General features: G+C 37.9%; 1 protein-coding gene across 7 annotated transcripts in view; it reads right to left on the reverse strand.

Moving 5' to 3' along the window:
• Window positions 1-25707, reverse strand: part of DENND1A (DENN domain containing 1A) — a 190603-nt gene that overhangs the window by 120456 nt on the left and 44440 nt on the right. For 4 of the 7 annotated variants that reach the window (XM_080630890.1, XM_080630888.1, XM_080630891.1 and 1 more), the window contains 2 exons: window positions 19250-19299; window positions 13138-13257 (listed from right to left, as the gene is read on the reverse strand). In XM_080630890.1, coding sequence (XP_080487016.1) covers window positions 13138-13257; window positions 19250-19299 — 170 coding nt within the window. The remainder of the gene's footprint in view (window positions 1-13137; window positions 13258-19249; window positions 19300-25707) is intronic. The other 3 variants (XM_080630893.1, XM_080630892.1, XM_080630894.1) reach the window with 1 other exon arrangement.

A 25707-nucleotide genomic window follows, 5' to 3' on the forward strand; every position in this document is an offset into this window, starting at 1 on the left:
TTAATAAATTTGAGGTCAGAACCTGTTTCCCAGAGGCACACCGGAACAGATAAACCAAAACAGCAGGACAACAGCGCAGAAATGTTACTTTCACTACACCAATATCCTAATTTTTGCTCCGAGAGGGAATATTCAGAATGAATGGCACCTACCACAGCTATAAAAATTACCTGGAGTTTGTTCAGTTGAATCGATTGACAGTTCCAATCCAGGACTGTTACGTGACAGTAACTGTTCCATCTGAAATCCAATTTCCATTTGAAATCTAATCTCTAGTCTTACACAAGAGGATTTATTTTGTTTTAAAGCTATTTATTTTGGCAAGAATTACCTTGAGGTATAGGTGTGTGGGAAGACTAAAAATCATGCATGGAATATTATAACAGACAGCTAAAATCCTAACTGGTCTTTCTTCTTCAACCACATATCAATGCTGCATCTTTTACCCATCCACCCTTACCTTTAGCTATTCCCCAAAATGACCATAAGGATTCATATCTCCCTTCTACCCATATTCCTCATGCTATGAAACTGCCCTTCACTTTTTAATAATACTAATACTACTAATAACTTATTATTTATAAGTTATTTATTTATAACTTATTATTTATAAGTTATAGAACTTGTTATACTTTATTATTATTATTGTTTCCTGCAGAAATGCTCTATTTTACAGCACATGCCCTGATGCCAACATACTTGTGCCTCTGACTGCACTTCTATGAACACAAGATGCCTGAACTGGGATCCCCAATTTTACTGCCACTATGAAGAAAAGCAGCAGGCAGCAGCCCGAGATGAAACAAGAACAAAGGACTGTCAGCAGAGAAGCAACTTGCGGTAAGAGCCCTGCATTAGTTTATATGGTCAATAGCTTCAGGAAATGTATGGAGCAACTGAAATCTGCGGTCAACTCAGCATAGGGCGGCAGAAGTTTCTTTGCCTTGCCCCTGCACATGTCAACATTGTTTTCAGTCAGCAAGTGAAAATTTCTATTGACAGAAGAAACAAAAAATACAGAACGCAGCACCCCTTCCCCTCAAGAGAACTACTTAGAGTTCCAGGTTCTAAAGATCTGAGACTTTGAATAGTTGCAACATTACCTTACTAGATGAAACAAACTGCCAAGCGTTTCAATATACAGCACAGACTACTTGTGCTTTGGACTCCACAGGGGAGACAAACTAATAACATCTTTAACTTCGAGCAATCAGCTAGATGGCAAGAATTCTGCTCTGACCATTGGGAAGAATTGGGAGAGTTGACCAACAGCCCAGATCACGGCTCACTCTGGAAAGCATTAACCCATGCCTGCAGAATTGAGAGCTTGGGACACATCACCTCCTTATTGACACCCATGAGAACGGATGTTCCCCAAACCTGATGCTATGTGCCCTAAAGTGTTTCCATACTGTCCTGGGTTCAGTTGTAACACACACCCATATCCCATCCCTGCCCTCCCTATCTCTGCTCTGCTCTGGCTGCCTGGCTCCTTCACCACAATACAATTTTAGGAAGCTTACACTGAGAGCGCTTCACTTGCCACTCAGGATCAATAGAAAACAAGAAAGAGTAAGAAGGGAAACACATCTAGAGTTTAACAGAAATGTACATTTCCCTATTACATCATTATGAACAATGCTTTTTTTACCACCACTGCTGCAACAGTGTTTTAGAACAACCCCCCCTGGGCTACACAGGGGCAGGGATCCACTGGTGCAGGTTCTAGAGTGAGATTTGGAAGCATTTTACTATTACACTCCTCATAATTCAAACTCTGTTTTGTGTCTGTCTTTATAGGTCATTGTTGGCCAGATGGAAAATATTAAGGAAAAAGGATTGCAACTAAATCAATCGGCTGTAGTCTGCTGCCAAAAGGCCCCAGGCTAACTACAAACAGATTTGCAGGCAGGCTCTGCTCCGTTACAACCCGGGATCTGGCACATCCTTTGCCCTGACTAACAGCAGGAGGGCATGAGGCCAGCTGAGAGCAGCTACTGTGCCAAACAGACTGTGCAGGTCTTCCTGCTTGAATGCTTCCACAGAAAAGAGGAATCGATGGGACTCTTTTGTAAACAACTCCCAGTACTTTCTGGCTGCCACTAACTTCAAAAGTGGTATAACTTTATCCCACTATAAAATTAATGCAAGTACACAGCTCAGGCTCGACACCAAAATCAATACGTACAGAAATAAACACCAATGTTAAAGGACAACACTTAAACTTTCAATTAACAAGGTATATATATGCACACATATAGTGAAAACCAAAATGCAAACATCTTTTCTCCAATGCCAAGCACTGCCTAGGAACAACTAAAAATGGCTGAACAGTAGCCAAATCAAGTACTCATATTGATAGACTTTGCAACCTCTTATTTACAAGTAAGAAGGGATGGAAATTTGGTTATTGAAAATTTGACTTTTACTGTTTCTAATATAAATACTTCTGAGGAGATACGTTTTTTTTTCCTCGGTACAGCTCACATACACAGTTATCCATGAGCAGGTCCAGTTTATCTGGGAAGTTCAGTGAGAAAAACTATTTTCTTACTATGAACCAGCTTATTACATATTTGACACATTACTCCAGGTATCCGTCTTGCCCACCTGGACAAGGGCAAGTACAGCTCGACTGGTTGCCTTAAGTATGTTACCTTTATTTTTCTTCTTGCAATCAAGATAAAACCTCAAGTTTCATACACGGACATAAATAAGTTCTGATTCTAGTGGACAATAAAAAAAAAATTGATAAAAACAGAGGGGAACTTCTCTTTCAAATAGCAGCAGCAGCTGGTCACATACATCTGATTTCACATCCCCTACTCCAACCACAAGGCATGTGTCACCAGCGAACACAAAACAGGAATGAAGGTGTGCATGACAAGGCAAAACGAAAACCCTGAATTTTAATTCATTTTAAAGCAATGGAGCCAATGCCCTGCCATTACCCTTTCAGAGCATTTGTTATTACAGAAAAATCCAGAGTTCAGAACTTGCAATGCTTTCTGCCTTTTCTAAATCTTTTCCCTATTGTATTTAGTATTCAAGTTCTAATGCACAGACATTTAGACATCAGGTAATTTGCAACTCGAGGACCCAGTACAATCAGTAACATTTTGGAAATGTACATAAAGGTGAAACAAGAAGGGTAAAAAAAGGCTGGAAAAAGAAACAAAGTACCTTTTTCCTGAGGGATTCACTTTGCTACTATGGTAAGTAACACAAATAGAATTTAACATAGTAAACCTACTGAGTGCATTTGGTAACAAGGAATCCTAGAGGAAGGTAGCCTTAACTCCATCCATTTCTGCTGAGCCATCCATACAGCTTGCTATTTTGGCACCTGTGATCCTAAGGTGTTCATCAGATTAGCGAGGTTCTATCTTATTTAAATTTCAACAAAAATATTTAAACCAATTCAACCATGCTTTAAAACCTACAGATAAGCTAGCAAAGCCTTTAGCAGACCTACTGACAGCACATTGAAAACTCCAAAGCTTTTCACTCCAGGTCATTTAATATTTTCCCTACTAACTTGTTATTTACTAACTACATCTAGTTGAAAAGAAAAATTCATCATTTATGAGTTCAGTGGAATTGACTCCTTGCAATGTTGGTCTTAAAACTCAAATCATCAAAATTCATTTCTATCACTGCAACTATGATGTTGCTGTATACAGTTTCAACAGAAAAAAAAACCAATTCAGAGGAAATATTGTACACGCTTTTCACGTATTACTAAAACAGAAAATACAAGTCTCATACAGTATCAACTGGAGCCTTTATGACTTGGTTTGTGACACTGCTCTTTAAGCAGACATTTATACATGAAAATATACAAAATCCCTCTTCTTTTTTGCACATGTACACATAGATGAGTGCACATTCTAAGGAACAGATACACACTACACATTGACATGATCAATAATGATTGTGCTCATTCATGATCAATAAGAGGGCCAAAAAACCTAGGAATAAACTTCAACCAAAGCTTTTTAATGATACGATAGGGGGGGGAAAAAGCATTATCACATACTCTTAATTTTAAAGACTTTTTGGTAAGTGTATTTTATTGAGTATTGCAGAGAATATAGTTTCGGGAAGATAATATAACTTGATATTTAAAGATACTTGAGCAAGATGCTAAGCCAGCCTTACAGACTACCTGAGGTAGGTTTCTAGAGTCTAAAAAAAGTTTAATGGCAGAGATGCAAATGGAAGGCAACAAATGAGCAGATGTAATATAAAATTTCATTCCTCTTTCCCTGGAACAGTGTTTTTAAATAGCTCATCTCTATCTTGTAAAACGTGTAAGGACAATAAAGAAAAACCACAGGAAGTTTGGGAAAACTAAACTGGAAAGAGTGTATCAGAAAGAAGAAACACAGAGCAGATAGCTAAATTTAATTGATGTCAAGCTCTCTTTTCACTAGGTTCATCACTTTTCCGTATAAATTCTGACAAGTAACTGAAAATAAAAGCCAGTGCCTGTTTAAGCAAATCAGCAGGGGTAAAACCCCTAAACTTTTAAGATGTAAACTGTTTTATAAACATGTCAAGTTAAAGCAAAATGCCTGCAACAACAGGAGACCCTTCCAACCCCAAGTACTACATTCATGGCGTTCTCACATTTTCTAAGCCACTTCAGCTCAATTTCCTGTCATACACAGAAGAAGAAGTCGAACTGTTTTGCTTCAGTTGAAGCTTGTAAGAAACTAGAATTTCTGTGAAAGAAGGTCAGGCTCCAGCCACGAGTCCAGCCTGCCCTCTCTTCTCTGTAAGGCCCATGCAAAGGAACTGAGACACGTCTGCAACTTCAACTCCTACTTATATTTAATGCATGTGTGGAATCCACTGCTAGAAAACCAATACCAAAAAATCTATGATGAAGGCAGAGGCTCAATAACAACATTTTTATCAGGTACAATTTTGTTGTACTGTTGAATCAGAGAGATCCAATTTCTCATGATTTATACATGTATTTTTTGTGGCCTTTGCCAATGTCTAACAGACCCAGTTTGCTACTTCCTTTCATCTCCGAAGCGTTTTAAGTAGTACAGGGATTCCAGGTCGATACACCACAAGGACCAAACAGACTGCCCAAAAAGTATTCCATATCATTTCCAGCCATTACCAAACATCTTTTGCAAGGCTTGAAAGGATCATATAGATACACACGGAAGCAAAACATTGATTTTGCTTATTGCCATTTTATTCAACATACAACTATAGCAAATCCTTATAAAGTCTGGAGTTTTTTCTTATTTAATTAGAGAACAATATTTTTCTCTGGGAGAAAGACGGGGGGGAGAAGGGAGTAGTCTTTTTTAAAGGCTACCTCTGCTCTGGCGTTATGCACAGTCACTGCTTGCAGCCTAGACTTGTAATTGCAACTTTAAATTAGCAAAAGAAATTCCTCCTCTGTTGCAGACAAGCCCAGTTTCATTACCAGTTCTCTTCTTCTCCTTTCAAAAAAGTGAGTAATATGTAAACTTGTTTTAAACAGTAATTAGAAAATAAAATTACATAAATGGACAAAAGCACCAATCTCACACAGGCTACAAAGTACTTCAGGTGACAGCTGAGCACCCGCAACACTCAGGGCATCCGTGGAACTGCAAATGGGGTGCAGGGCTTAGCACTCCTCTTTGTCCTCTGTGCTAGTCCTCTTCTCCATCCTCCAATTGTTTGAGTGGCCTACCTGTATGAATGGTAAGACTGGCGATGTGGCAGAGGAACACAACACACAACAGAACACTCAAACCCTGTAGCTGTTCTTCACACCTGTGAATGGCAACCAGGCAAAAAGCAACCACTCCTATACAACCCACAAGTGGGAAAACAGTAAAAGCCTGAACAACAGTTGAATTACATCTTCCCCAAAGCAGCAGGCAGTCAGACAGAGGCCCTGGTTTTGACTATGCAGTAAATAAAGGATCCTCTTAACTAGTTTCTTACCAAGCACAAAATAGTCTTCCTATAAATTTACTTTCATGTATGTAAAGGAAAAATGCAAAGCATGAAGAAATTGTAAATCAGGTAAGAACTTTAAGAATTCTTAGTTAACAAGAAGAATTCCAAGGCTCAGCCTTCCCCTATATCAGACTGTTACTAAGTATGTTAATTTGTCGTTAATGTGAGAGTCTGTATAGTCCACAGAAGAAAATTCCTATTAACACTAGTTCAAAACATGCATTATAAATCTGTGCTTTTTAACATCCCAAACTTTCATCCAGATAAAGTGAGAATGGGATGTCCTTCCTTATTCATCTGCAAAACACTCCTTCACAAACAGCAGCTGTGGAACATTTTAGAACAACAAGAAGAAAATCTATCAGTCTTTCCAATAAAAGTATATAATAATTTCCACAGATTATTATGAAACCTGCATAGGCTCAACTTCTGTTGAGCTGAATTACTCCAACTTGACTCATTAACATGAACAAAATCCTCTCTGCTATAAGCAAAGTCAACTGGAAAAGTGGTTGGAATGCAGTATCAATAAATACCCGATTTGATTTTCTCCCCCAAATAACTGGAGACTCTGTGGAACTAAAGGCAGTGCTCAGGGTTTGGGACTTTTTCCTTTACATTAGAAGGTATCACAACAGAAGTGTGCTGCACTGCAGAGGCACATCCACAAACAGTGTACACAGGCCCTTCAAGCTGTTTGTCCCCTATGCATCAATGCCCTGCCAGTTGGCAAGCCTGAGCCAGGAAGCTGTCAATTCCAATCAAGTTTAGGCGATGCAGTCCCATTAAAGAAGTCTTGCTGGTTAAGGGGCGGCCACTGTTTCCAAAGCATGGGAAAAAAAAAAGGGGGGGGGGGGGGGGTAGAGGAAAAAAAAGGGCTCTGCTTTCCTTAGATTTGAGCTGGCAACTTTCACTGACTAGAGTTTTCAAGGAGCTATGAATGAGCTTAACAAAGGAGTTCTGTGGCTAGTTTCTGGCTGAAATCCATGTCAACAGTTTTTAAGGTCACAGGTCACACTAACTAACATTTATTCCCAGTAGACCCTGCTCTAAACACAAGCTGTAAGTAGTACAAATTTGGAATTTTTCTGTAATCCCTTGAGATATTCCTGATCCTTCCACATGTTTCTGCTCAATTAAAAACAATTCTCACTTTGCACCACAAGAGAGGCCCCTGCTCAGAAATCTTATTCTGTCCTAAGAATAAATGGACAAAGACTGCAATCAAAGGGAAGGGAAGGGGGGAGGAGAGGAACTCACAACAAATCACACCAAAAACCTCAAATAACTCCATACAGAATCACATTCAGTTAGTTACATTTTCTGCCATCTGTCACAAACTATTATAGATTCATTTCTTTTTATCTTAGAAAAAGAGTGGTGCAGAGCTTAGCTATTTTGGCCAACAGGGATTTCCACACAAATGTTTCTGCATTTCACTTCAGAAGAATGATTTTCATTTTGGGTACAAAAGCTGAATACCCAGTGAAAACTTCAAATTAAGTGAAATTGAAATCAGAGTTGCACATGGTTATAGCACCTTCTCTAAATCTGTAACTCTGCCCAGGAAGTTTGTGAACCAAAGCAAAACCAAACCATGCAAAGTTGGGTTTGAGATTTTTTTTCTGGTTTCTTTTTTACTTCAACAAAACTTGAAGCAAGACAAAACTCTTTGATTTCTATCATTACCGCTCATTCAAGCAGAAATAGGTGCTATGGGCCACAGTTTAACAGATAAAAAAGAAATTCTGATGGTTATTAATGAAAACAATTGTGAGGTACCTATCACAGGGTTACAAGATGACAGTCCTGGTCCACTAGGTCTGATTACTTCATGTAAGTCTGCCCAACTCCCAGGGATTTCAGGTGATACGGGCTGGCCAATGTCGTAGGCTGCTCCAGTGCTGTCTGAGCAGGAACTACCATCACCCCAGGCAGGCACCAAAGGACACGTTCTCAAAGTTTCTACTATTTACTACTGCCCTTTTTGACAGGAAGGGGATAACCAGCACATAGGCAGCCTCTGAGGGCTAAACAATTTGGATCATTTAGCCTAACATTCATTTAATGAACACCTAACACTGCATTCATCTAACATCTCCCAAAGCTGTTTGTACAGTACCTGGAAAAAGGGGATTTTGTAAACCAAATACAGCATTAAATTAACCAAAATCACATTTGTGGAGAAACTGCAGTTAAAAGCTGACATATTCATCTGCGCAGATGGGCAAGTACACCGGCTGCTGATGGCCATGGCTTTTTTGAGTCCGACTTCTGATGAAACAGAGACCTGGAACAGACATTCCGTGTAACCTTGTAACTTAATAAATAGTGAATCATTATATTTTAGAAGCTTAGTGACATTCTGGAAAATATATTTAAATACAATCAATGAAGAATCATATATAAAACCATTTATAGATTTTAATACTCTGTCATGTACCAGTAACCCAGGCTACATTAAGAATGTAATGCTTTACACAACCTGGTAAGTTTCTTCAAAAATGTTAAAATCAGTTTTATTAGGGTTGCTGTAGAAGTGCTGGGGCATTGGGGGTCTATTATTTCTCAGATAAAAGGCTTAATGGATTTTTTAAACTCAAATACACATTGCCGTAAGAGAAGCACGTGTTTAATACTAGGGTCAACTTGGTGAACAGGCCTGTGATTTCTTTTTATCTATATGAATACTCAGATCACCATTTTATCCTCTTACATAATCTGAAATCATTATACTGACTTAACACATTTAAAGCACTCCATACATTTAAATAGGTTACCATACAGTCAACATTGCCACTATTTTTAATTCAAAGCAGTGTGCTTCATAAACATCTTATTCTAAAGTTCAAATAGTCAGAGTATAAAATAAACAGGCATTTAAAGAAATGACTGGATTCTGTCTGTTTAGAACCTGAAGAATTTTTCAAGCATCAATGACTGGGTCCTTCCCCTGAATTCTGGAAATATTTCAGAAGACAAAAGATAAAAATATTGCTAAAAATTCAACTTGTTCCCTTTATTATATAAACATTCTGCAATGACGGTATCAAAAAAGTATTGAGACCAAGTTAACAACATTTTTTACATTCCTAAAGCAGCACTGATTGCACAGAAAGACGAAGTTGTCAGGAGTCTGAGATTCTACAACATATAAATGTCAGGACAAAAACCCAGCTACAAAGAAAATTGATGTGCACTTTTAAATAATGTCTTCATACAAGAACTTGATATAAAGGAGTTTCATGTTGCAATTTCTCTATAGAATTTAGAATTTCACATGTTCAGCAGTCTCCTCACAGCTGTATATATCCTGTTGTCATGTTCCTCATCCTCCTTCAACCATTAGAAGCAGCAGAAGTGGAAGCATCATACTCACTGTAATTTCAGCTATGAGGTTTTAACTATCTCCCATTATGAGCAGACCACATACGTGTTTGTCCACTTGAACTCTGAGAAACCAGACTGCAAAATAAAACACCTTACTCCTTTAAGAACACTTCCTTATATTAATACAAACTGGTTTATGCGTTACTTTTACATCAAAAAATGTTGAAGTCCATCAAAGCCTAAAGAGTTCTGGATAACAGTACTCAGCCAAAGAGGCAAATAGAGCTAAGCCACTGAGCAACAGCGTTCATAACAGAACCAACAAACCAGCTTCTGGACACCTTAATACAGCTAGAGTTGCTAGAAATGTGAAAGAATTAGAAAGTTAGGAAGGAGATCCAACATCAAAAAACGAGGAAATGAAAATAAAGAGCCTCAGCATGCAAAATTCTTAAGAATCAGAATGTTTCTATATACCTTAAGAGTATAAGAAAGCAGAAAAATAAATTTATACTGTCCTTTTTTTAATCACTGGTAGGTCATTACATTTCAGTAACTGTAATTAGGAGGAAACAGCAAATCAAGAACAAACTTTGAACCTCTACCATCTTCCAGACTCTTTTGTCCTAATGAAAGAACATTCCTGGTTAGATTAAAGCAAACATCTAATAACAACAACAACAACAAAAATCAATTTCTTAATGCATATCCACTAGGATTTATTTCATTTCAGCCAAAATCCTTCAATGAAGTCTCAGGGGGAAAAAAAAAAAAAAAGTAGTATTTGGGCATAGAAATTCCTTTAGTATTTAACTACCAAATCAGAACTGAGCATTTGATGATGTGGCCACTAGCTCTCAACTTTCTACACATTAATCACTTGGAAAAGAAAATACTTCAAAAGCAGATTCTACATTTTGTAACATATTGCATTGAAAATGGTAGTCCAGAAACCAAGTCACCCAGGAGATTTTGACGTGTGATACATGAGCTTGTGGGTTTTTTCTAATTCACTCCATCGCTTAGAACCTTCAAAACGCCACCAGACCACCCGTGACACTCGCTCTGTGCTTTTGTCCGCCCTCTGCTGTCTGAAATGCAGAAAGTTGTCACCGGTGCTACAGAGCACTCTACAACCCGGTGCTACAATACCACATCTGATCATAGTAGTTCCATGATCAGCTAGAAATCAACTAAAGAAAAAAGGAAATGCAATAACAGCGACAAAACTCAGTGGTTCTACATTAACAGAATATCGTGGAACACCTCAATGATGCAGGTTTTAAACTTAATCTAAGATTTCCATAGATGTGTGTAATGACGCTAACCACAGTGGGAACAAAACTATGAAAACTACCTTGAAAGCAGATTTCTAAACAGTACTGGTTAAAACAGCCAAAAGAGTTACTCTTTCAAATGGAATTGCCTTTCTGCTGGCCACAGGAGCCACATCCTGGATAACGTGGATAAAATCACTGCTACTGAACTCCAAGAAGTGCCTTATTTTTCATCTACATGAAAAAGTCTCACTTTAAAACTCCAAGTCCAGACCTTGACTTCTGGACTTCCAAATAGTGCCTAGCTTTAAACTGTGTTTCCTGACCTCTGAAGAATTTTTTTAAAGCACTGGCTGAGTGAAATGAATTTCCTTTTCTTCCTGTTCCTCTTCAATAATGAATCTGTGATGATGAATGTGATGAATTCTTCCAAACCATTATACCATGGCCAGACCCATTAAACCTCTGACACATAAACACATGACTATCATCTCTAATAATAAAAATCATCATCTCAAAGCTTGCTGTCATCCAACCTGTCACTGAAAAGCAAATAAACATTTTTTCATCCCCACTCGCTTTTTTGTCTCATTCTGACATTCTTCAACATGTTTTCACCCATCCATTTACCATGCAGCATCCTTTAATCCATAATGGACACTGAGAAGATTCACATCAACAACAGGTGCTGCAGACCTGGGAACAGAGCAAGTGCAACTGTGTAATACTGATTTACATTACTAATCGTCCTCCAAAACTTACTTGCACATGCATTAATGAACTTTGATTTTCTCATTAGTTCACAGGAGAAAGAAGTGATAGAAGGAAATCAAGAGTCCCAATTCATCTAGTGCTGTCACTGCACGGAACTCTCTTTTTTGTTGTTGTTTTTTGGTTATGAGTTGAAGCAGAAGGCATTTACTACAACATAACTCCTCCATTTCTTCCTGGCATTCACTCAACATAAGGGAGCTGACAGCAAAGAACTCTTATCCAGGAGAGATCAAGAACGGACTCATACTACTCCTCATTCAGATTTTCTTATTAAAGTGCTTCCCCTTTAATTTCTCATTAATCAAGAAAAGTTACTTTATATAACCAGACACTTCCCATATGAGAGTGAATCAGCACCCCAAAACAGCTATGGAAACACCCTCCTGTCTTCAGTACACGGTCCCAATTGCTGGATTGCCATCACTAATAATAGTTGAAATGTCAACTAGAGAAAAGAAAGAATTAAGATACTCAGAAAACACCTGCCTCCCTCACAGTTAGGTAGCAATTTTGGTAGATTTCACAATAATTTCTCCAAATACCGGGCTTCTTCAATGAAGGCCTAGTTAGATCCCTGCCATCAGTATAATGCTGCAGTATGCAGCAACACACATCTGGTATCTTCACCAGCCCAGTGCCAGCACAAGTGACACAGACATTCATATTAAACCTGTTAATCAATCCAGAATCTACTCTCTGGCACTGCTGTATGCAACCCATCCGTGTACTTGATAGGTGCTCTTGTATTTTACCACACTGACTCTGAAATTCTCCAGAGGGGTCATATTCAGTAACATGTATACAGAAGGTCCTGTTCCATCACGTGCAACACAGTACCCACAGGACAAAGGCAAGTTCTTGTTCTTACACTGGATTTTCTCATGTGAAAAGCAAACCAGAAATGACTGAGACAGATGTCTACTATTGCTCATAGAGGAAACTGTCCTCATTTGTGGCTGATTGAGCAACGTTCAGTCCATTCATACAATCAAATCTGAGCTATCTTTACCTGAGCTATTTCTCCCAAAACTTCCAATTTCTCATTAATATGCAGAAAGCACAAAGCAGACCATTTAAAACAAAACAGGCTGGAGGCCATGTATAAATCTTCAATCCATAATTCTTAACAGAGTTCTTACTGGATCTAATATATCAGTAGATCTTAAATCTGATTTTATTTGCATCATTTCTTGCAGTAAATGAAAATAGAATATTACAGACTGTAACTCAACATGTCTGTGGGAGGTCATCAAAACCCACTCTGATAGAGCCTCTTTGCCCATTTTATGCGAAATGCATTGTTCCCAACTTCCACTAACTGTCTTTATTATGACAAACTTCACAAACTCCTCAATGGAACAGAGTAAAGCTCTCCCATACAAACTTCCAGGATGTGGAGAGCACCAGTGACATTCTCTCAGTTACCAACAGATGCTTTGTTAATAAAACTTGCATATACAAATGTCCACAAAATGCCTTAACAAGATCAGCTGTGACAGCTAAAGATAACAGCTGCCACCATGCTATGTCATATCACATTACTGCAGAGACTTCTTTTTTCCACATTGTTAACCCAAGAACATTGACTACAAACAAATACACTTATCTACAGAGGAACTCGAAGTGCAAGATACTTTGCATCACTTTTGCAGAAGAGCAGTGACTCTGAGGACCAGATAGGAAAGTAAGTTTGAACAGCTGGAAATTATAATTGCAGTGTAACACAGCAAAGTCAAACACTGTTTCCTAGAGTCAGCCAAAAGCCAAACCACAGACCTACCTTAAGATACAGAAGCAGCTCTTGGCCCCAGAAGATAAGCGACAGAATCCAAATCTCTGTTTGCTGTCAATGTCTGTAAGCACAAACGTAAAGTTCTGCCCAACTTGGTTAACTGCATGGCTGAAAATAAAGAGAATAAGAGGAAAAAAAATTAATGCTGAGCTAACTCTGTGTCAAAAGTATGCAGTCAATGTCATTGAACCTGTAACATTTCCTCTTTCAGAAGTGTTTCGTGGAGAAATTAACTTGTGAGTATACACCCTCTAGAAACTTAACATTCTAAGTTGCCTGGTGAGGGAGGAGTGGGCCTTGGGTTGGCTTTTCCATATTTTAAGTGTGGGAGGATACTAAAAATGTTTCTCTTTAAATGAAAATGGTTCTGACTATCAACCACCATCAGTGCAGTACACACTGTGCAAACCAAAACCCATGTTCTCTCATAGAACCCAAAATATTTCCTTATTACTCTTCATTCGAAAACTGGTTTACTCCAAGAGCAAGTCAATGTTTAATAACATGCTAAGCTTCTCCAACACTTGGATATTGACTTGTAGAAGCTTTATTTATCCATCTACCAGTTTTGCATGTATGCCAGATACATGATTCCAAAATGTTCAGCAGCTGGAACCATGCCAGGTGATTCTCTTTTACTCTAACAGCTAAAGCCTAGAATAGTGTGCAAAGGAAGATAAGCTAAACCAGAAGCACAAATACACTGTGCTAGAGCCAGCCATAACTATAGAAATAATCTTGGAGGACTTTTACATGCTTTTTCACAATTAAGAGTAATTTGCCTCAACTGTAAGATCTTAACAGCTCTTCAAGAATAGCACCAGTGAGCTAATAACATTCTCAAACGTTGGCTCCTACTCACACCACAGGGGAAAGCATCACTGTAGGAAAGTTTGCCCAAATTGCAACAACACAGTGACAGAAAACAAGCCAACAAAAGAAAAAAAACAAAAGCCAAGAACCAAACCACACAAACAAAAAGCCCAAAACCTGAGCATTTAAAAACTCATGTCCTCAAAAATACTGTGATTCACATCCGTACTTGACCACTAATAAGTGATACTTGAAATAAGTTCAAATTAAGATGCTTTACATTTAAAGCATGGCAGTTTCTGAATGCTATTTATTAACAAAATGAAAACCATTCTTGAGATATGACCCCATTTGTCTAAAGTTAATCAAATGCTTCAGGTACAGTGACGCCAGACTCCACCTAAGCCAAGCCCAAATCACCTCCCAGTTTGCAGAAATGTAGTTTTACTGTTTATAACAGAAATGTTGACATTTAGTGGTGAAGCTGGGACTAATGTAATGATTAGAGAACTTTTAATCCAATTTCAGACCTCATAATGATACAAAATTAACACTTATTTCAGGTTATTGTTCCAGTTTATCTTGGGTTTACTGACTTCCAGTAATAAAAGTTGAGTCCGGATCAGAAAGAAGTCACTGTCTGGTTCAGAAAGAAGAATCCTTCAGTAGATTCCAAGCAGGGAAGGAAAACCATGCAGTGATGAAGATGAAAAAGTGCTCCAAATTCACAGGTGAACAAAAAGACAGATATTTAAAAGCATTTCAGTAGTCTGAGAACTAGACAGGGTAAGTATCATCCTCCTGCTGAAATGTGAACGTCAACAGAGCAACCATTTCCATAAACCACACTGAGCTGCCAGATACCAAAAAATCCCTGACTGCTGTTGTTTTATCTGTTAAGCTTGGATGTAATGTTACTATGGTGATTTTAGTATGGTGTTTTAAAAGGGGATTATATGCTTAATTTTAACAAGGTTGAGAGCAGAGCGTGTGTGAGAAATTCTAGCTGACAATTAAAATTATGGAACAGGGAAAAAACTCCATGCTTCATTTGCAGCAGGGAGAAGCTGGCTTATGGAACAACTGTGACAAGTTGGGAAGTTCCTCCAAAGTAAAACCAAAGATTCTTACATTCAGGTGATCTGCAGAAACTAAATGTGTCTGACAGGTCTTGCTCAAGTGTCAGTTCTTCACGTGAAAGGATAAACTTCCCAAGATAAAAAGATCTTTTCCTAAGATCTTAGTATCAATGCTTGTTATTTATAGCTCTATTTTCAAACGGGAAGAAGGCCTATTTAGAGCTTAACAAGGTGGAAGCACCTTGAATCCCATCTCTAAATGGGCAGGCAAAAGTTAGTATTGGAGGGAAAGGGAGAGCTAGCTATATCTAACTAACACAAATTAATCCTGCCAGGAAACTTGACTCAGGTGGAGTTCTTCACTCCTGCAGTTTGAAAATAGTCTCTGTCTTGATCCTGCTGCCATAAGAACAGAAAACTCATGGTTCACTGATTAAAAGAAGGGGCAACTAGTCCCTGGTGATTCTGGACATATAAAAAGAATCAATATATAAAGAATCAATATATAAAAAATTAAGAATCTGTGTCAATGAGTGCCAAAACCTTCAGCACAGAGAACGGTAAGATACACAGATGATCTTCACTGTCCTAAAAATCTTGGTGTCTGATCATCATTTGAAGTGATCTGGCAGAGGCAATAGAACATCTTCAGTTTATGCCACCTGCCTTAGAAAACCTTCAGCCTTAGAAGAGACACACATGGAGGTGAAGATTTATGTCCTTTCTCAGCACTTGTCAAAGAAATACCACTGTTTCACATCAAAGTCAGAAGAGCAAGACTCAGCTGGAGTAACACTGAGCACACTTCTCTCATCAAGAAGTCTCCACTGAAAGCCTGGCACAACACTGCACATAACACAGAACGTAGTTACAGAAATTAAATTTCCCCAAGTAAAAGTCCTCACAAACAGGGTATAAACTGGGGACAACACTCTAGCAGGACTTGAAAACTCAAGTTATATGATTGATGATGCTACTTTGGGCTCTGAGTTGGTGAAAGGAAACTCAGGTAAGGGTTAGGGTCTATTCTTTAGTGACTACACAGCTCTGATTGCTCATATCAGTGTCTCTTCATCACAATTCATACTGATCCTTTTTCCACAGATCTTGAAGATACATCTTACACAGAGTATTATTCCAACAGAAGGTATTATTCCATGTTCCTAAGTTATTTGAGCAATGAGCCAGTATCTCCACTGTTATATTAAGAATAATAATTTTACAACCTCTCAATATTGCAGAGATTCTAATACTCAAATTGTCGTGGCTGACAAGGCACACAAGTTCCCTGGGAGTAGTTGCTAAGTATTTGGAGGGCCTTTACTGAAACCACTTCAGTGTTTCTTTCTCTTTTTGTTCAGAATGAACAAAACTATATATATATATATATATATATATATAAAAAACCAGCCCTGGAGACTAAGAATTACGGTAACTGGAGATCTGATCCAACACACCACTTTTCAGACACATACAGAGGGATAAAGTCCCACTAGAGAGTGCTAGTCAACTCTGTAAGAAATGACTGTAAGGACCCCTCTGACATATAACTGAAGACAGTGTTGCTTCTAGAAGCAATTTCTTTCATCTCAATGTAGAAAAAGTGTTTACTGAGAAAACTGAGGGGAATATTAAAGCATCAAGTAATTTCATTATAGGGCTATCCGCTCACTACCTTAAATAAGCACATAAATTAGTTATTCGGCTATTCTTTTGTTTATTTATTAATTTACTTTTAATGGGATTTAAGAAATGTAGAAATAAATAATCAGTAGTTGGTTAACAGTAAATAGGGACCAACTCGTGCAAATTCATCACTTGCTGTGTTCCAGGAACAGCCTCTAAGAACCGGTATTCAATCCGTTCTGAACTTGGAAGTAGCTAAGAGATGAAGAACATTTTGCACTTCAGATGCACTGTATTGTTCTCTCTTTATCATAGTCACATTAAATTCACTTGCACTCAGTGATCTAAGACTATTTACCTTCTTGCTGTAACTGGCAGATTAGCTTTGAACTATGTCAAATTTATATCACAGAGGACTACAACAACTATTTGGTTTTATATTTATACCTATGCACACACCTATGCATGCATGGACACTTGTGTGTACATGTGTACTTTTACATCAAAAAGAGAAGTACCACACACATCTCTTTCTGCTGCCATATTCTTAACTAGGGATGTCCTCTACCTTCTGGAGTTCTGAAAGTTGATCCTTACTTTTAAATTATTAAATTATGGGTTACAATCTCTCCTTTATGTTCAAAACTGTTGGCTTACAGTCTTTTCAGAGACAGCCTGTGATATTCAGACAAATAAGCAAATCCAGAAATGGGAATCAGTGTTCATTATGTTCTCATTTGCACCCATATGGGTTTTCAGTGTTCTTTTCTTTCAAAATGTTAAATTGCTCGGGAAAACCAAAAAACAACAAAACAAACAAAACCCCTAGGTACAATAAACCTACACACAGTAAGCAGGAGTACTTCTAGCAGAAACACAGACATTAGAAAAATATATGTAAATACTTCCTAAGGGGAGGGAACATAGAATCATAAAATAGTTAGGGTTGGAAGGGACCTTAAGATCATACAGTTCCAACCCCCCTGCCATGGGCAGGGACACCTCACACTAAACCATGGCACCCAAGGCCTCATCCAACCTGGCCTTGAAAACCGCCAAGGATGGAGCATTCACAACCTCAATGGGCAAACCATTCCAGTGCCTCACCACCCTCACAGTAAAGAATTTCTTCCTTATATCCAATCTAAACTTCCCCTGTTTAAGTTTTAACCCATTACCCCTTGTCCTGTCACTACAGTCCCTGATGAAGAGTCCCTCCCCAGCATCCCTGTAGGCCCCCTTCAGATACTGGAAGGCTGCTCTGAGGTCTCCACGCAGCCTTCTGTTCTCCAGGCTGAACAGCCCCAGCTTTCTCAGCCTAACAGGGACAGAAAAACATGATCAGCAAAAAGTAACTCCAAATTATAAATTTCTGTGGCTTTTAAAGGTCATGCAAGTCAAGGAGCCCTGGTTAAGTTGCTCATGTTGACAGCCCAGGATGTCCAGATTCTCTTTTCATGCACAAAGCAGGTACAGCAGAGGCGCCCATGTCTCCAGCTGAGCCTCACCCATGGCTCTCAACTCTGATCCGCAGGAACCACCCAGCAGGTTGAGTTAACAAATCATCTGCACGATCCACCCAAGCTTTTGGCTTCCCCAAGCCCCAGATTACAAAGTGTAGCAGTGGTTTTATTACATACACTCCTATCTCCAGAGAAGCACAGCGAGATTTCACCTCCATTTATAGACAACTATGAAATAGCAGCTGCCTAAGGAGCGAGTATGTAAATAAATATATAAATAAGGGCTCAAACAAGAAGTTATATTAGAAGCAGATGTTGATTTATAAAGAAAATCAATTTCTATGGTAAATATCACCAATTTCACTGAAATGAGAAAGATTTCTAGCAGTTTAATCACAGCTAAGGTCAATTCCATCAATCACGACTGTTCAGTGTGTAAGCTGACCCAAGGCAAGTGATTCTGACCAATTAAATGATGCTCATGGATGATACAAACCGTGGTGCATGTTTTCAACATCTGAACCCTTGTTCTTTCACGAAACTATCAAAAATAACTCACAGTAAAAGCAAAACTAAAAAACCTAAAAACGTTCTGGAGTTTTCTAAACGACAAGAATGAAACATTCCCAGTTCCTGTCAAATCCACTGTAACTTTACAAGTTTCCCCTCCAAAATTAGAAGCCATATTAAGTGGCCACCAAGTAAAGCACCAACATTCCAGCGAGGTCAAGAGCCTTTAAATGTAAAGCATTTAATTCATAGTTCTACCCAGATTTTGGCAATTAAGAAATAAAATACATACACACACACAAAGCTCTAATATTAACACACATATTTGACAATTACCACCCAAGCATTTTCCCAACCAAGCATTACACAGAAGTAAAACAAAATGTTCTTACTGCTGCCACTGAACAGCTCAAACTTTTAAAACTTCTTTTTTTTTGATGGTGCTCATAAAAACCCCAGGAAAAAGTGATTCCGAGACTATAATTTGCACTTGGGTGCTTTAAGTCACAGCCAGGCAGACAGAACATTAAGAATGGTATGGTTTTTATTTTCTACAGTGGTTTTATTGACAAGCTTATTTTCTTGTAAAGTTTGAAAAGCTAACACTACCTGTCCACATAGAAGGGGAAACAAAACTTGGTCAAAGTCTGTAGAACTTCCTGTGGAGAGAAAAAGAGATAATTTATACATCTGTTGGGACCAATAAATCTAATATTAACCACATCACACAATTTCACAACTTTACCCTGAAGAAATAACAGACAGATGAAGAAATATGGGCTTTATCAATTACATGGAAGGAGTACCAGGCAGTCAATCATGTGAAATAATAAACATGATCAAACTTCATTAAAAATGAAAAATTAATCAAGATTCACACATGGGCAGGCAGCAGGAGCCATCCAGCAATTCTCCAAAGAGTAGGAGGAGGTTGGGTTGTTGAGTGTTAACACCTCTCTGGGGACAATCTCTACCCTGACCATATGGATCATAGTGAATAACACCAAACCACATGGGTTTGGCCTGGCAGGACCACTTCTGCTGGCACAGCTTTTGACTGTTACCTAGGAACAGAGGTCTGGGGGATTAGAGAATACTTCCTAACATCAGCAAGATAAATAACAAAAGATAAAGCCAATAGGTCTCATAGCAGGAATGTTTAACGTTGCCTACTGCTACTAAAATGAAAATCTGAGTGTTAAAAGACTAAAATAATATGTATTAAAATTAATACAAATTGGTTAAACTACAAACCATTTTCTGAAAGTTGCAAAGCAGCACCACAGAGAAACTTTCAAGTATAGCCTTTGCCTGACATCAAATAAAAAGCATGAATATGAAAACTGAAAACACGCTCAGCAGTGAAATTAATCATTTTTAACTTTACAACTTTAAACAAATACAGAAACATGTTAGTCCCCAAACAGTTGTGTTCATAGATAAAAGCAATCCATTTACATTGTTCCATGACACTCAAAATTTGAATTCTATAATACACATCCCACCATAAAGGTCTACAGAGATTTCAGACCTTTGCTACCAGCCAATTCACTGTTCCTTCTCCTTCACACTTAAATATTTCAGGACCTGAAATGTAACCTATAGTTCTGCTTTCAGCTGAGACAAGATAACCCTGATTACATGACAAACTCTCCAATACATTCAACACTTTCTCTGATCAGTAACAGTAAGTTATCACCAATAACTAAATTGATGCTTCTCGCTTCATTTATTTCTAAAACCAATGCCATCATTCAACAAATAAACTACATCAATCTAATAACCTATTCAATGAAGCAGAAAACATATTGACTCTCTTGCAAGAACATGTTCCTCCTACATAATTCAAATAAGCACACCCCATTCTTCGCAATGGTTTTCAGGCTCAACTGCTCACAGACTCCTCTTTGGAGGTTTCTTGACAACTAAAATGTGGCAAGTTCTTAAGGTTTCAGGCAGAAGCAGATATGGAAACTTTGACTTCTTGACAGTTTATTGATAGATTATTTAACAACCTCTTGTTTTTAAAGAACAAGAAAGAATCTATTGAAGAATGCCATGTAAAGCAAAGCAGTAGCCTCCTTTCCCTTTCAGCAAGAGCCATGGCAAGGAGCTACAGAGGTTTCAGAGTAAATTCTGCAGAAATATGGATTTTGATACAAAATAATGCCTTGATATTAAAGGGCTTATTACTGTGATCGGGTTCACCCTTGTGCAGAATCCCACTGACTTCCACAAGATTGACTGTGTGCTGAACAACTCCGACTGCTTGCATGCAAAACCAACATCCTGACAAATTGTAACTACTACACAGTTGTCCTTTACCCACAACTGAAATCCTTTACGTGGAAAATGTTGAAACAAAGGAAAAACCAAACCACACACAAAAAGCCCCCCCCACAAACCCCAGAATTTTAAAAGAATCAAAACTGTAATTGCAGGAGGATAAAGTGCCTACATTTTTATTGCCTTATCAATACAAACTGTCCTCAAAATAATGACTGTACATCTAGCTTTCAGAAACAAAGCCATGCAGCTGCTACATAAATTCTGAACTAAACAGTGTTAAAAGACACAAAGTCAGCAGTCACCTCAGAACAGCAGAATATATTCTCTCCGTTATTTTGATGATTTAAATAATTACTGCAAGTAAAAACCTCCACATAATAAAACACTTTAGCATTTCACCAGCATTGTTATTGTAGGGTAAGGGTATTACTAAGAACTTACTTAGCACTTTCCTCTTGATATTAGAGCTTCCTAAACACAGAAAATGAAATTTCCACTTAAAGAATATATTGAATTTGTACCATTATATACTGCTTTGTATGTTAAAGAAAGATTTTACAGTGATATTATTATGTGGTTTTTAGAATGCATTGCACATAATTTACCCCTCACTATGTACAGATACTGATCTGCCTTGATTTACAACTAAAAAATTGAGACTAATCCAGGTTAACCACAGACAAATTTTGTTGACATTTTAACTATTAAAAAAATAATATCTAGAAATAGTTTTTAACTAACAAAACTGCTGACCTTTTGCATGTTAGAAATACAAACACTGGAGAAGCATTCGATTTTTGCTCAAGTTGCAAACTCATTACTATAAATGTAATGCCTTTTTTTTTCCTTTAAAAACTGCTCTGTTCGGAAGATGAGCAATCCTACATAACTTCCTACCAGAACTCTTTAGGTGGGTGTTACTTATGGCCTAGGAAAATCATCATTTCTTTATGGTTTCAAACAAAACCCATAACAAAATGAAACCCAGAATCACTCCATGTTGGTATCTTATAATCCTTTTTATGTTCTTACCTGAATTGACACTCAGGAAGTATCAATAGACCATTTTGTTATTTTATTCCCCTATGCCTATTTTCTTAAAGAAAAACCTACATAAACTGCCTCTAAAGCAAAACCCCTAAAAAGAACAGAACCCCCGAACGATCCAGGACACACAGCTGAGAAGTGTAAATTACTCAGTAGCTGAAACCAGTGTCTCTGGGGTCTCACGCGCCAGTTTTCTGGATCAATCCCCAAGTTTATATTTTCACAAATCTTTTTACATGCAGTTTGATTTTTAACATTTTAATGAGCAAAAAGTGCATCTGTAGCAGCCAGTCACCACAGTTAAAGTGCAGGGCATGAACTGTGCTCCCCGAGGGACTGAGCCCAGCCGTGTCACCCGTGGCTTCAGGACATACACCACCTGGTTCCTCGTCCCAAGGTTCCAACTCTTTTCATAATCAAAACACTGCTGACATTATAAACCCCACATGGGTTTTCTAAAATCCTTCCCAATCAATAAAGCCAGTACATAACTTATCGGAGACAACACAGAGCTCATTGATTAAGTTTGGTTTCAGTAGCAAAGTTTGCCAAATAAATGAGGCAGGAATACAGCGTTCAGCCCTTTTGTGTCACGCAGCGATTTATGAAGGTGAGGCAGTCTCTGAAAGGATTTTCCTACGCACACACACAAGAGAGAGACTTGAGCAGTGTATGGAAAGCAAGGCTGTTAAATACACACAATGCACACTTGGCTTATGGCCCAAATTATCTATAGATTGAGATGAAATAGTAAAGAAAGCTCAACACCGCTGAAAAATCTTGCATATTCACTTGTAAATGGAAAATGCAAGCCCTACCTTAACTCAAGGCTTTTTTCTTTTTAAACATTTCACTGTATGCTCTCATTTCTAAGTCAATGGAACAACTTCAGAGCCTCTTCAATATACAGGAATACTTTATTTCTCTTGTTCAAATGAACATTGGTAACCAATGTCGCATGCTGCAGCTACAATCAAACAAAACCACACCAATAAAATGAAATGCAAATTGATGGTCTAACACAAGAACTGCAAATTGCTGCAAAGAATCTGCTCTTAAAAAGATGCATGATACAACAGATTCAAAGTGGAACAAGAAGTTGGAGGGAAAGAACTTAGAGGCAGAAAACTGTGAAAAATTATAAACAATTGTGATAAATAATGAATAATTAAGGCAAAACACTCACATATTAATGTCAGTCAGAGAACAGAAATTATACACCATAAAAACCAACAGGTCGGGGACCTGTATTTGGAAGCCTATTGGGAAACCTGGCAAAACCCAGGATAAAGTTGACAAGACTTCCCAGAGTACAGACAAGACCTTTAGCTGTGATTCTTGGGGAAAAAACCAAACCAACCAATCACACAAAACAACCCCCACAACCCTATTTCAGGAAGTACATACATTTTACAGAGGAACAATTCAAATATTGCAAGAGAATGGAGCATTGCAAATGAGATGAGTTTTCCACGGAGAGAAGAGATGGCTCAGTGATGAAAAAGATGAATGCTGTTTTATTTCCTTGACCTCAAAACAGAGGTGAACTATAGGTGAGGTTGCTGCAAGTGAAATACTAAACAGAGAGGGTGGAAAGACAAATAGTTTTCACCTTATCCAGCTTGAAATACCTGCTGAATCCATGAAAGAAACATGGAATCCTCCTCACATGGAGAGGCACAGAGAGTTTCAAGAACACATCAATAGACTGATGAAGGAAGAGAAAGGAGAGCGACAAGGGTGAAGAAGAAGATGATGCCAGTCAGCCTTATGGCACCAAGGCAAGTGAGAAAGGGGACAGGATCCCGGCCTAACCAGCAAGCAACTAGGGATGATTTTATATCTGTTTAGAAACAACATCAAATTTAAATATTACCAAAATGTTAGTATAGCATAAAAGAATGCTAGGACATTAGCTGAAGAAAAATACTATCCAATTATATCTGCCTTGTACAGTAATCTACCTTATAGCCACAAAGTTGTAAACTGCTCTTATATTGAATTAATCTACTTGAATCATTTTAAGCCAACAATTCATTATATCATCCACTGCAATGGAACAACAGGTTTAAGAAAACAAAAAATGTTGTCAGTGCCTCCAAATAAGCAACCTAAACCTGACAACAACCCTGCCTGAAACCCAAAGGGTGGTGAAAGACAAAGCACAGAACCATCTAGAACACCACGAATGCTGAGAGCTGTGCAGAGCTGGTCAGAAATTCATGTGCATTTTCCACACAGTAACAAGCACCTCAGTAACAAAACATTCAACCAGTCACTCGAACACAGCTCTGAGTAACAAAGAGGGATCAGCACATTTTTTGATTTGAAAGTTTAAACTTAAATTTTCATTTATTATTAGTGTAAGTTTATATTATCTTATATTTTTCCTAAAGTCATTATCACATTTTATTCTTAATTAATAAATGCCATGGAATTATGTAGTTAAAAATCAGGAGGAGCATTGCCATTCAAGCAGCTTATAAAATCCAAGTCTCAAATTAAAAGGATCCTGCGTACAGAAGCCAGTGTCACACAGCCACAACAAAAAGCTGAGATTTTGCAAGATGCTGAAGCAGAGAAAGCAAAGAACAATAAACTTCAACCCCTAAAACTTCAATCCAGGCTGCTCTAGATTTTAAAGGGTTTTAAATACCTGATACAACACATTCTTTTGAAAAAAGAATTTCAAATACTTATGTCAAATTTCCTCTTGCATTGATTTTGTCACAATCTTTTTACATCTTACACCAGTACTGAACATTACTGAGTCTTATAATGGTCAAAATGTTTTCAGAATTAATATTAATCAGTTCTTTAAAAGAATGTTCTACCCTGAAAAACAAACAAAAAAAATCACAAACATAATTTGCTTAATAGCATTAATTTAAATTACCTTCAGTTTTATCCCTACCTCTTAAATTCAACTAGTATTCCAATACAACTTTATAGCACTAGTTCATCCATTTGCTTTGTGTTCTAAAAATCCATTAGCTCTTTTTGAGCAATTACAAAGCTTGATTTAGGGGAGGGTTTTTCTTCTAGGAAAGTCCCTTCTTCTTGTATGAGGGTCAGAAGTGGAACGGTACCCAGTTTGAAGCATCATTTCACTGAAGGTAACAACTAATTGTTCTCAGGAAAATGCTGGTTTTTAAAGCCAAACGAAAAGCCCAACGCACAGATACACAATCCTGGTAACAGGAAGAGCATGAGATAAATAACATTTCCTAAGCATATTGAAGCCTGCTATCATTTAAATATTTTAAACGTACAAAATATGTGCACAGATGGGCAACTTTTCTACTTGCATTACTAAAAACATATTTCAAGATAAAGCTCAAAATCCCTGAATTTTTTAAACCTAATTGTGACTCTGTTTCTTAGAATTCACACCCCAAGGCCAAAGCTTTCCTGCCACCAGTCCTTCAAATCTGATTTGGACATTACACGGGAGGAGGCTCCAAGCCTCCCTGAGGTCTCACTCCTTTTACAACATACGCAAAAACAGTAGATAATGGGCCTGTGCTGAATTCACTGCTCCACACAGCTCCTCCTGGGACACAGGCCTAGCAGATGTGATAAAAACTGTGTCAGAGAAGTAGCTCTAGTTTTTGCCTTAATGACAACTTCAACCTCTCAACTAATAGAACAAAAGAACAGAAACGACTATTACTTTTTGCCAGTAGAAAAAAAATCAGAAAGTAAAGAGAAACTAAATATTTAAGCAGCTT

Source organism: Psittacula echo (assembly GCF_963264785.1).
Source record: "Psittacula echo genome assembly, chromosome: 16".
In the NCBI taxonomy this organism is placed as follows: Eukaryota; Metazoa; Chordata; class Aves; order Psittaciformes; family Psittacidae; genus Psittacula; species Psittacula echo.